General features: G+C 39.3%; 1 protein-coding gene across 9 annotated transcripts in view; it reads right to left on the reverse strand.

Annotated features, from left to right (window-relative positions):
• The window catches only part of CDK12 (cyclin dependent kinase 12), a 94444-nt gene that overhangs the window by 64636 nt on the left and 15842 nt on the right, over positions 1-13966 (reverse strand). For all 9 annotated transcript variants that reach the window (XR_013338840.1, XR_013338842.1, XR_013338841.1 and 6 more), the window contains exons 4-6: positions 12774-12913; positions 12090-12260; positions 6665-6854 (exon numbers count right to left, since the gene is read on the reverse strand). Coding sequence is in view for 3 of the 9 variants with exons in the window: in XM_077779343.1 (XP_077635469.1) it covers positions 6665-6854; positions 12090-12260; positions 12774-12913 (501 nt within the window). In the remaining 6 variants the exon portion in view is untranslated. The remainder of the gene's footprint in view (positions 1-6664; positions 6855-12089; positions 12261-12773; positions 12914-13966) is intronic.

A 13966-nucleotide genomic window follows, 5' to 3' on the forward strand; every position in this document is an offset into this window, starting at 1 on the left:
CCCCCCCCCCCCCCAACTGTCTCTGCCCCTTCTTGGTCCCACGAACCATGGTATCACGACCTGGGCGAAAGCAAGTTAGCCACTCAACCAACTAAGCCCCCCAGGTGCCCCTAACAGATTTTTTCCTTTAATTTTTCTTGTTTTATTTATTTCTGAGAGAGAGTGAGAGAGACCGCGTGAGCAGGGGAGAGTCAGAAAGAGAGGGAGATACAGAATGTGAAACAGGCTCCAGGCTCTGAGCTAGCTGTCAGCACAGAGCCGGATGCAGGGCTCAAACCCACGAACCATGAGATCAAGACCTGAGCCGAAGCTGGGCGCTTAACTGACTGAGCCACCCAGGCGCCCTAACAGATTTTTCAAACCAGGACCGTGGCTTTGATCTGAGCACACAATTCTTATGACAAATGAGGTCCCTTTTACCAACATATTGCCATCATTTCCTATACCATAAAGATAAAGATATATAACTATGATCTTACAGGGGTTCTCAAACTTTCATATGAAATAATCACATGGATAGCTTATTAAAAGTTTCCTGGGATGCCTGGATGGCTCAGTCAGTTGAGTGTCTAACTTCGGCTTAGGTCGTGATCTCACAGTTTGTGTGTTCGAGCTCCACATCAGACTCACTGGTATCAATGCAGAGCCCACTTTGGGTCTTGTGTCCCCTTCTCTCTCTGCCCTTCCCCCACTCATGCTTGCTTGCTCTCCCTCTCAAAAATAAATAAACATTTTTTTTAAAAAAAGTTTCCTGGGCCTCATTCCCAGAGATGCCGATTCAAGGCTCATAAACTCACATTTCTAACAAGGCCATAGATGATGCCAATGCATCTATTGGTCTGAGAACCACACTTTTGAGAACCATCCCATAAAGGGATCACACCCACGTTTCACTCTGCTAAAATTTTTGACAGTAATGTCAAGTAATATTTTAATAAACTATAACACAAAATGCCAGAAAACCTTTTTTAATTTTTTTAAAGTTTATTTATTTTTGAGAGAGAGAGAGACAGAGTGCGAGTAGGGCACATTTTTGAGAGTCAGAGACAGAGGGTGGCACAGAATCTGAAGCAGGGTCCAGGCTCTGAGCTGTCAGCACAGAGCCCGAGGTGGGCTCAAACTTGGGAACCACGATATCGTGACCTGAGCTTCGCTTAACCGGCTGAGCCACCCAGCTGCCCCAAAATGTCACCCAGGTGCCCCCAAAATGTCAGAAAACTTAAAATTCTTAACTATTTTGGATTAATCATATTTAAATTTCTATATACCCTGTTAATTCACATTTACCACTTGTTCCTTCTTGGGGAATGTAGCCAGCTCACTTTTTTTTTTTAAGGTACTGGAGATATTTCAGGTACCTGAGAGCTCAGATCAGACAGACATGGTAGACCGAAAAAAGAGGCTATGGTAGGAGGTGCTCCTCAAAGTTAAAACAAAGTAACTACTAGCAAAAAAATTTTACATTACAGCAACCCTTATCATTCCTGGTAAATATTATTGGCACAGTATTCACTTACCCCACTAGCATCATTACATTTTTAAGTTCAAATTATAAGCAAATTCTGAAAAAAGCAAAAGGGAAAGGACTAGCTGACTTGAACCCTATATTGAGACAAAGAGGGTTCTTCAAATTTCTCACTCCAAGAACCTGAGATGATCCAAGACTGAAGGCACATAGGACTGAAACTTAAAATGACAGCAGATAGTTATGAAAGTTAGGCTAGACCTAAATATCACTGAGCACCTAGCATATCTTCTAATCTATCCCCTTCCCTCTCAGTAAATGACCTTCTTCACTGAAAACAGAAATCATCAGGTAGGAGCTACTTAACAACCTTTTACCTACATAACCTCAATTGCATCTATAGCCCTTCTTTCTTCTTTCCTTTCAATTACAAAAAAAGTGCATCAATCTCTCTCGTTCAAGGATAATCAACACCTATGGGTGCCTGGGTGGCTCAGTCAGTTAAGCATGATCTTAGTTCGTGAGTTAGAACCCACATCGGGCTTTTGTGCTGACAGCTCAGAGCCTGGAGCCTGCTTCAGATTCTGTGTTTCCTCTCTCTCTGCACCTCCCCTGCTCACACTGTCTCTCAAAAATAAACATTAGGGGCGCCTGGGTGGCTTAGTCGGTTAAGGGTCCGACTTTCGCTTAGGTCATGATCTCGCGGTTCGTGGGTTCGAGCCCCACATCGGGCTCTGTGCTGACTGCCAGCTCAGAGCCTGGAGCCTATTTCAGAGTCTGTGTCTCCCTCTCTCTCTGACCCTCCCCTGCTCATGCTCTCTCTCTCCTAGAAATAAATAAAAATATTTAAAAAATAAAATAAACATTAAAAAAGATTTTTTTAAAGGATAATCAATGCCTATACTTGTGGCCACTACCACCTGTGGCTTTGATTTCATATCCTCTAGAGCTTTGTTCCTTTCAGTTATTTTAGTTCTTTCTTGAATCTTCAACTTCTCCCTCTCTATTGATTTTCTTTTCTCTTAGTATTTAAATATGCTCCAATCTCTGCATCCTTAAATTAAAAATTAAAGACACATCTACCATCACCTTCCCATTAACTGGGCTACCCACCAATTTGCCCCACAACATCAATGCTGACCTTTTAATTTTCAGATTCCTTCGTATGTCTTATATAAATCTGTCTGCCATCACCGGACATCTATGACCTTTCACTTCTTAAACCTGCCTATTTTACATTCATAGTATTTCCTTATTTTCTCCATATCTGACCATTCCCTGAGGTTCCATCTTCTGACACCTTTTCTCTGCTTGCTAACTCCTTAACTATATTGCTAGTTTGGAACTTCAATGTGACTATATGCCTATTAGTTAGAGATCACTACCCTGGATATGCAACAGCCATATCCAAAAGAGATTTACTCTTTACTCATCTATCCTGCTCTTCCTTCTATATTCCCTATATTGACCACTCATCTAGTGAGTTACTTAAGTCAGAAATCTGGGAGTTATCTTAAAGTACTTTGATTCAGGGAGCACCTGGGTGGCTCAGTCAGTTAAGCAACCAACTCTTGGTTTTGGCTCAGGTTGTGATCTCACGGTTTGTGAGTTCAAGCCCCACATCGGGCTCTGTGCGGACAGAAAAAAAAAAAAAAAGTACTCTTATTCATTCTCCAACATTCACTCACTCACCAAAATCTGATTCACAAAATTGATCCTGTCCATCTCTACTAGCAAGGACTTGGTTAGTTTAAGCACTGACAATTTCTTATGGTGTTTTTAATAGGTGTTCTTTTTTATAGTGTTCTCCCTGCCTCCAGTCTATATATACCCTATTAAAGTGACCATTCAGTGATTTTTCTAAAAGAGAAGACTAATTGTGTCTTCACCATCTAAAATAACTTGGTCTCGTTTATATCTGTGTAATAAAGATATAATGAACATCATGGAGCCCAAGTGCTCTCCTCCTTCTCTTATCAACTGCTCTTGCTTCCTTGTCCAGCTGAGGGCTCCTTACCATTTCCTCCAAGCCATCTCACTTAGAATTCTCTGTGAAGACAGAGCTAAATAGGCAAGAGCAGAGGCTGGATGGATCAGACTAGACCATGAGACTCCTGCATCCTGCTTGGTAACCTCAGGAGGAAGTTCAGTTAGTCTAGAACTTATTAGCTTCCTAAATATAAGAAGTTAGGGACAGGGAGGGGCCTAACCCACTAGAAAGGACACCAAATAGGACTGCAGTTATTCCTTGGCCTGAGACATCCGTCCCCCACATGGAAGAGCAAAAGGAACAAAGAAAGTATATGCTACAGTCCAGATAGCTGCAAGCTAATAGCCATCATCATTAAATTCTTGAAGCATTATCACTATAGATGTAGATTAACCACGCCCAACTTTACTGAAAATTGTAGATCAGAGATAGTGACAGAAAGGAATGCTCTTTTAACATCATGTTTTATCTCATAAAGGTATTTAAGTACAAAATATATTTAATAACTATATACACCATGTAAAATAATTTAACATATCCATTAACTGTGTAACTTAAAAAAGTAGCCAACCAAATTAACTGTATAATTTAAAAATAAAAAATTAACCAAACCAGCACCAATCATTGTCACTTATAGACTGTATAAGCTCCTTAGCAAAGTACACAAAACCCTTAAATTGGCTCCTTGCAACTGTCCGACTTCATCTTGCCATTACGTGTTTCACTCCTCTTGCCCTAGCAATTCTGACCTATTTACATTTTCCCAGATAAAACATGTTATTTTAACATTTATGCACTTTTGCCCATGCAATTTCTTTTGCTTAGAAATTTAATCCTCTGAGGCAGAGAAGGACAAATATCATATGTTTGCACGTATAGGAGGATTAGGAGGAACTTGACGGAGGAACAAGGGGGAGAAGAAGGACGGAAATGGTGGGGGAAAGGGAGAGAGGCAAACCATGAGAGACTCTTGAATGCTGACAAAAACTGAGGACTGATGGATGTGGGGGGCAGGGGGGGACGGGCATGGAGGAGGGCACTTTGTGGATGAGCACTGAGTGTTATGTGGAAACTAATTTGACAATAAACTATTTGTAAAAAAAAAAAAAAAAAAAAAAAAAATTTAATCTTCTGTTGTTAGAGTTTCTGATAAATTCCTATCCATTCCTCAAGATTCCATCATCCCAGATGCTCCCAGATTCAAGGGGCTTAGGGGTGCCTGTCTGGCTCAATTGACAGAGCATTTGACTCTTAATCTTGGGGTTGTGAGCTCAAGCCCCACATTGGGTGTAGAGGTTATACAAAAAAATGGGGGACTTAATAAATGTTTACTGGATTCAGCAATTTATTTGTTTCACTCCCCTATTAAACTCTGAGCTTTCCAGTGACCAACTATCCCATGTGGGACTTTCAATGCTAAAACCAGNAAAAAAAAAAAAAAGAAATTTAATCTTCTGTTGTTAGAGTTTCTGATAAATTCCTATCCATTCCTCAAGATTCCATCATCCCAGATGCTCCCAGATTCAAGGGGCTTAGGGGTGCCTGTCTGGCTCAATTGACAGAGCATTTGACTCTTAATCTTGGGGTTGTGAGCTCAAGCCCCACATTGGGTGTAGAGGTTATACAAAAAAATGGGGGACTTAATAAATGTTTACTGGATTCAGCAATTTATTTGTTTCACTCCCCTATTAAACTCTGAGCTTTCCAGTGACCAACTATCCCATGTGGGACTTTCAATGCTAAAACCAGGTCAGGAGTACCTGGCTGGCTCAGTTGGTGGAGCATGCAACTCTTGATCTTGGAGTTGTGGGTTTGAGCCCCACACTGGGTGCAGAAATTACTTAAGAATAAAAAACCTTGGGGCGCCTGGGTGGCTCAGTTAAGCATCTGACTTCGACTCAGGTCACGATCTTACAGTCGTGGGTTCAAGCCCTGCGTCGGGCTCTGTGCTGACAGCCAGCTCAGGGCCTGGAGCCTGTCTCCGGATTCCGTGTCTCCCTCTCTCTCTGACCGTCCCTTGCTCATGCTGTCTCTCTCTCTCAAAAAATAAAATAAAAACATTTAAAAAATTTTTTTTAAAATTAAAAACCTTAAAGAAAAAAATAAAAATAAAAAATAAAACCAGAACAGTCCCTGGGCAACTCTGGATGGTCACCTCACTCTACAAAGATGTGAAATAGACCATAACCACTCTACATCTCTATCTAATGTTTGTTAAAATATAATTGAACAGAAATGTTTAAAACGGGAGAATCAGGCAAAGACAGCTGTAAATAGTCCAATTACCTACAGAACCAAACATTGGTATGATTTCAATAGTACCAGATTTGCTTTTTATTCCTCAATTGGTAGGGCTATTTACCAAACACTAATGTGCATAAAACATACACCTGATATCACCAATATAGTTTAAACAAATAGAGAAAAAGCAAGCAGATAATAAAAACTTCTGAAGATTTAACACTGTACATCACCAAATTTCTTTGCCTACATTATTATTATTATTTTTTTTTTTTTAATTTATTTCTAGGAGAGAGAGACAGCGTGAGCAAGGGAGGGTCAGAGACAGAGGGAGACACAGACTCTGAAACAGGCTCCAGGCTCTGAGCTGGCAGTCAGCACAGAGCCCGACGCGGGGCTCGAACCCACGAACAGCTAGGTCATGACCCAAGCGAAAGTCGGACGCTTAACCGACTAAGCCACCCAGGCGCCCCACTTTGCCTACATTATTAAAACCTAGGAGTAAGTGCTTGGCAGATAGGTCAACCACCAGCTACACCTGTGTTTACTCTGAAATTTGATACTGAAAAAGTCTCAAAAGCAGCTAAAAGAGCAGGCATGTTTCTCCTTACTATACAAGGGAGAATTTCACTGAGAACTCAATGTGTGTTTTAATTTTCTAGGACCATGGTACTATTTACTAACTACAGCAAAAAGCTCTCTGAATACTCCCATAGCGATGTGATTCCCTAAAATGTTTGCAATTAAAAAACCTTTAAAATCCTACCTCTGTTAATTCCTTACCAACACTGAGTGTGAAGACTCTGCTCATTAGAGCACCCCAATCATTAAGTTATGCCGACAGAACAAATATCAGTTGTATGTAAATACAAAAACTGCATCTGTGGGTCTACCTATCATCAATTTACTAGCTGAAACTAAATGGGTCAGATGAGAGAGGAAAATGCCTCATTTGGTTACTATGTTACCTGTTGTTCAGCAAAATGTTAGAACACTTAATATCCCGATGCAGGAAATTCTTCTTGTGACAGTAGTCCAATCCTTCCATTAGCTGTTTCATGAATGACTTGATATGGTCCTCAGAAAAGTGCACCAAACCAGATTCTAGCAGTCCCATTAAGTCATGGTCCATATACTCAAATACAAGGTAAAAGGCACCTACACAAAAATGATAGGAAAAGTTAAAAACAAGAGGAAAGGATGCTGAAATGACAACGCCTCAAATTCTAATATAATTTTAGAATGGACCATAAGGTTCTCTGAAGTAACTGCTTCATTTTATAGATGAAGAAACTGAAACTCAGAGTACCTGAATAACTTGTGCTTTCTGATAATAAGTAACAGAGCTACTTATCTGAATCACTCTTCCATTGGACTATTTACTTCCTGAGAAGGACAACTGCTGCGATCAAGCTATATTGTTTACTAATCTTTTATGATCTAAGTCAGTTAGCAAATTACAGGCCTTGGGCCAAATCCAGTCTGCTGTTTGTCATTGTAAATAAAGTTTTATTTGGAAAACATAACTATGCTCATTTGTTACTATGCTATCATTGTCTATGGCTACTGTATAAGTCTTTATCTTAATTATATTTAATAGGACTCACACAATATGCCAAGGACAGCACAGTATATATAGTATAAATTATTAGTGAAATTCATAGTATTTACAAACTGGAAAAAAGGTGAACCATCTAATTAAATTCCCTAAGTTTAGAAGTAAACAAAAGAAGAAGCATGCTAAGAAAACTGTACAAGATTTGAAATTCACGCTATCTTTCCACTTTCGCAGGGTGTATGACAGAGGCAAATACGTACATCAGACCTAGTTAGACAATTACTTTTTCAATCTAAAATTCTGTCTCCTAATAGCATAAAGACAAGGATTCTTTAAAAAAAAATTTTTTTTTTTTTTTATTTCTAGGAGAGAGAGAGAGAGAGACAGCGTGAGCAGGGGAGGGTCAGAGAGAGAGGGAGTCACAGACTGAAACAGGCTCCAGGCTCTGAGCTGGCAGCACAGAGCCCAACGCGGGGCTCGAACCCACGAACCGCGAGATCATGACCCAAGCGAAAGTCGGACGCTTAACTGACTAAGCCACCCAGGTGCCCCGTAAAGACAAGGATTCTTAATCTAGTAGATAGGAATCAAGGACTCTTTGAACTCCCTGAAATAGTACGCAAGATTTTAAATATATTTTTAAATTTACTTTATATTTTTATTAAAAAAATTTTAAACATTTTGAGAGACAGAGAACAAGCAGGGGAGGGGCAGAGAGGGAGACACAGAGCTCTCAGCACAGAGCCCAATGTGGGGCTCGAACCCATGAACTGTGAGATTATGACCTGAGCTAAAGTTGGATGCTTAAGTGACTGAGCCAGCCAGGCGCCCCTAAATGTATTTTTTTAAAACGTGGATCCATGAGATGTTTAAAAGGTCCATACCACCCAGAAGTTAAGAACCACTGCATTAAAGGAATAGCTTAGATTTATCTAAGAGCTCATACAAATTAACAAGCAAAACACTAAAACTGCAAAAGTAGACAAAGACACAAAAGGACAACTCAAAGAAGAGAAAGTAAAACTGATAAATATGGAAAAAGAACTCAGAAGTAATAGAAAGAATACAATCCAAAATAATGATAGGATACTTCACCTATCAAAATGACAATTTTTTTTTAATTTTTTTTTAATGTTTTATTTATTTCTAGGAGAGACAGAGAGACAGCGTGAGCAGGAGACGGTCAGAGAGAGAAGGAGTCACAGACTCCGAAACAGGCTCCAGGCTCTGAGCTGGCAGTCAGCACAGAGCCCGACGCGGGGCTCGAACCCACGAACCGCGAGATCATGACCCAAGCGAAAGTCGGACGCTTAACCGACTAAGCCACCCAGGCACCCCCAAAATGACAATTTTTTAAAAAGATACACTCAGGGACGCCTGGGGGAGCTCAGTCCGTTGGGCATCTGACTCTTGATTTCAGCCCTGGGTCAGGATCTCACAGTTTGTGGGTTCAAACCCCAAGTCAGGCTCCACACTGTCAGTACAGCCTGCTTGGGCTTCTCTCTCTCCCTCTCTCTGCCCCAACCTAACTTGCTTGCGTGTGTACATGCTCTCTCTCAAAATAGATAAACTTAAAAAAAAAATAAAAAATTATACACAATGTTAGGGAGGATAAAGTGAGATGGACACTCACTGGTGGACATAAATTATTACTACCTTGAAAGTAATCTAACATTAAATATAAAAATCTGGCTGGCTTATTCGGAAGAACGTGCGATTCCTGATCTCAGGGTTTTTAAATTTTTTTTTAATGTTTTGTTTTTTTTATTTATTTCTGAGAGAAAGAGAGACAGACAGCATGAGCAGGGGAGGACAAAGGAGGGAGACACAGAATCTCAAACAGGCTCCAGGCTCCAAGCTGGCTGTCAGCACAGAGCCTGATGTGGGGCTTGAACCCACCAACCGTGAGATCATGACCTGAGCCGAAGTCAGACGATTAACTGACTAAGCTACGCAGGTGCCCCTCAGGGTTGTGAATTTAAGCCCCAAGTTGGGTGTTGGGATTATTTTTTTTTAAAATTGCTTTAACCAAATAACTCTACTTCTAAGAACTATATTATGAAATAAATCAGGGGGTGCCAGGGTGGCTCAGTAGGTTGAGCGTCTGACTCTTGATTTCAGCTTAGGTCATGATCCCAAGGTGTGGGATGAAGCCCCTCATTGGGCTCTGTGCTGATCATGGAGCCTGCTTAAGATTCTGTCTCCCCCCAACCTTTGCTTGCATTTTCTCACAAAATCAATCAAAACGCGAAGATTTATAACGAAGATTCTCAATGCAGAACTATTACAGTATTTTTTAAACTAGTAACTAATTGGGGTGCCTGGCTGGTTCAGTCAATAGAGCATGTGACTCCTCATCTTGGGGTCATGAGTTCAAGCCTCTTGCAGGGCATAGAGCTTATTTTTTTTTTTTTAATGTTTATATTTTTGAGAGAGAAGAGTGCTAGTGTGAGAGGGGCAAAGAGAGAGGGAGGAGGATTCAAAGTGGGTTCCACGCTAACAACAGAGAGCCTGATGCGGGGCTTGAACTCACAAGCCATGAATCATGACCTGAGCTGAACTCAGACACTCAACTGGCTGAGCCCCTCAGATGCCCCGAGAGCATACAGCTCACTTAAAAAAATAATAATAAAATAAATTAAATTAAAAATAAACTGGCAACTAATTGCTCAAAAGAGACTGGTGAAATAAATTTGGATTTATCCTTATACAGTCATTAAAATGTTAATGACATGGGAAATTGCTATAACAAGTTATAAAACACTATACTTTGATCTCGGTTGTGATAAAACAAGTATAACATACACAAAGTACTTGGTAGACTGGGATGGGGTGGGAGAGAAATGATTGCCATTTTCTTTTTCTTACTCTTCCATATTTTCAACTTTCCCACAAAAGGTATGCATTACATCCATTTATTCATTTATTATTTTATGTTTTTTTTTAAAGTATTTAAACAGTATTTGGTAAACTATTTAAATAATGTAGAATGGCATGGGAAAAGTAAGCTCCACTCTAGAAGCGACCAATTAATGTTTTGTTTATCCTTAAAGAAATTACCTATACATTACATTATTTTTATAATTAGAAAAGGTTAAGACATATCCAGAAGTATATCTAGTATTCTTAACTCTATACAGGTCTAACTTCCATAAATTTACCTAACTATATAACACATAAGCAGAATTTCCTCTTATTTGCTTTAAAACTACTTCTACCACTTAATAAAATTAAAAACAAACCCACAAAAACTGCTTCTACCAAACTTGAGAAGTGCGATTTCCCTAGTGCTAATATCTTTAATAGCATTAAGGTTCTATAAATAAGCCCAGCTTAACTTCATCTATTACCTTCCTAATTTTATGTACTTTAATCATATTCTCTCTTAACATTCCAGACAATATTCACAGATGCCATTTCTTCACAGTTGCCCATCTCTAAATCTTCAGATTTGCTTTAATAAAAGTAGGTTGGATGACATATACAGACTACTTCAAACATAAGTTATGAATGAACAATTTTATCCCCCAAACAGAAAAAAGTCACAAATCCAGGAAAACAAACCACTATATGACCTAAAGATTGTTTTAGAAATAACTGCTTGAATTCTAAGCTATGTAAGTACACAGCCATGTAAAAATAAGGATGCATTATAAACAATATCCAGAAGGATGATGTAAAAATGAGATTACTTAAAATGAGATTGCTTAAAAATGAGAGTAACTAATAAATCTTGGTTTAATTATAATTTGTGTTGGGGGGGAGACTTTAAAAACTAATATCTTGGGGGTCCTGGGTAGTTCAGTCAGTTAAGCGTCCAACTTTGACTCAGGTCATGATTTCACGGCCAGTGGGTTTGAGCCCTATGTCGGGCTCTGTGCTGACAGCTCAGAGCCTGGAGCCTGCTTCCAATTCTATATCTCCCTCTCTCTCTGCCTCTTCCCTGCTCGCACGGTCTTTCTCTTTAACATTAAACAATTTTAAAAATAAATACATAAACAAACTAGTATCTAATTCTGATATGGATTCACGAAAGAAGTTGGACTTTATAGGGGCGCCTGGGTGGCTCAGTCGGTTAGGTGGCCGACTTCAGCTCAGGTTATGATCTCACGGTTCGTGGGTTCGAGCCCCACGTCGGGCTCGGTGCTGATGGCTAGCTCGGAGCCTGGAGCCTGTTTCGGATTCTGTGTCTCCCTCTCTCTCTGACCCTCCCCTGCTCACACTCTCTCTCTCTCAAAAATAAATATTTTATTAAAAAAAAAAGTTGGACTTTATAAAAAATTTAGGACTTTAGGGGTGCCTGGGTGGCTCAGTTTGGTGTCCGACTTTGGCTCAGGTCATGATATCACAGTCGGTGAGTTTGAGCCCCACATCAGGCTCAGTGCTGACAGCTCAGAACCTGAAGTCTGCTTCAGATTCTGTGTCCTCCTTTCTCTCTGGCCCTCCCCTATTAACACTCTGTCTCTCTCACTCTCAAAAATAAATAAACATAAATAAAAAAATTTTTTAAAAGGTAGTAATGGGGCGCCTGGGTGGCTCAGTCGGTTGGGCGTCCAACTTCGGCTCAGGTCACGATCTCACAGTTTGTGGGTTCAAGCCCCACATTGGGCTCTGTGTTAATAGCTCAGAGACTATTTCGGATTCTGTGTCTCCCTCTCTCTCTGCCCCTCCCCTGCTCATGCTGTCTTCCTCTGTCTCAAAAATAAACAAACATCTAAAAAAATTAAAAAAAAAGAAAGGTAGTACTTTAGGAAAATTCAAACAGGTAAACACCCTATGAATGGGAAGTAAAATGTATCAATCCACCCTGTAGAAACATGATTCCTTGCTAATACCTTTGTCCTTCTTGAAATCCAGTGCATCTTGTTTATCTGTAACAATTTCCTTCATGTTAACAACACTTCGGTGGATTAACTGACGAAGGATTTTGATCTCACGAATGGCTGTGATTGGGAAGCCCTCTTTTTCGTTGTCCAGTCTCACCTTCTTTAGGGCTACTAGCTCTCCTGTTACACAACAAATTCAAACTGTTACATTACCAATTAGCATTTTTAGCCACCATCATGAATCAGCCGATAAATGCCCAGAGTTGCTTTGAAACACATAGTTAGCTTACTTTAATGCTATGTGCCAGATACTTCTATATCTTAAAAAACAAAACAAAACCCCATGTTCCCCTTTTTGACTTTACTTTTGTTTTCAAGACTTGAATTTAACTCAATATTCATTTTATCTTTAAGGACTAACCCCCTACCAAACAAAGAGAAATCTATAAATTTTATTTTTACCCTCTCTTAAATTCCCAGCAAGCCTATTATAAAATACTTACAATGGACAACAGAAGAAGAGGAAGGTTTTTAAACAGTAATAATTATTCTTTTGGAAAATTTTAGTCTTTTAGTAACTTTTAGAAATCAAATTAGAACTCAAAAACTTACTTATGCTAAATCTACTAAATCTACATTAGTATTGCTAAATTTTAAAACTTCTGACATCTAGAATTTTGTGTTAATATTTACCTGTGTCTTTGTCCTTGGCTTTATATACTTGGCCATAGGTTCCCTCTCCAATAATCCCAATAATGTCAAACTTGTCCACACAGCGTTTTCCCCAGTCACTTTCTGTTTGTCTTCTTTCTCCATAACGAGGACAACAAATTCTAAAAAAGCGCAAAAAAAAACCCCCAAAAAACAAAAATAAGTTATTTTAAATACTTACACCTATTCAACGAAAACAATTATTTTATGCTGATTTCCCTGACCCATGAATCTTTTATTAATTTCTTCATTAAAAAGATAAATAAATAGGTAACAGTCTCTCACAATGGCTAAGACAGGTTTTTTTAATTCAGCAAGGCATAAGATCAAATAATAGATTTGGTGCTTTCTAACCTCTCTTCAGTATTGGCTTCCTCACCTATTGAAAGGGAAAGAATCCTTACATCATAGAGTTACTGTTAAAATATAAGACTTGGGGGCGCCTTGGTGGCTCAGTCGGTTAAGCGTCTGACTTCAGCTCAGGTCATGATCTCACGGTTCGTGGGTTGACAGCTAGCTCAGAGCCTCGAGCCTGTTTCGGATTCTGTGTCTCCCTCTCTCTCTGGCCCTCCCCTGCTCATGCTGTCTCTCTCAGAAATAAATAAAAACATTAAAAAATAAAATAATATATGAGACTTTGGCAATAATACATGCTCAATAAACGATAACCATTTTTATTACTAAGAGAGGAATAGTGAGGTACCTGGTCAGCCCCATCAGTTGGCCCATGGCTCAATTCCAGGGTCATGAGTTTAAGCTCCACAGTGGGTATGGACCCTATGCTAATAATCAGAAGATCAAATCCAGATTCCACTACATTTATGGCACAGCAATTTATGTGGTTTAGGAAAAACATCCCACATCTATTAAGTTTTCATTAATGTGTACATGGTTGATACACCCTGAATAAAAGGACGGTTTTCTTTTTTTTTTTAATATTCTAAGTATCCAACTCAAAGCATACAACGGGATCAATGTTCATGGTATATTTGAATTCAGGAAATTATTGCTTTTCTAAAAATACAGCTAGGTATCTTAGAGTGCAGATGAACAGTATCCCAGAAAGGCTTTTTTATCCATTAAAATAAAAGATATACATCAGGTCCAATCTTTTATTTACTTTTTTTAATGTTTTATTTATTTCTGAGAGAGATAAAGAGAGAGCAAGAGACAGT

This window comes from Crocuta crocuta, unplaced genomic scaffold (genome assembly GCF_008692635.1).
Source record: "Crocuta crocuta isolate KB4526 unplaced genomic scaffold, BGI_CrCroc_1.0 scaffold68, whole genome shotgun sequence".
In the NCBI taxonomy this organism is placed as follows: Eukaryota; Metazoa; Chordata; class Mammalia; order Carnivora; family Hyaenidae; genus Crocuta; species Crocuta crocuta.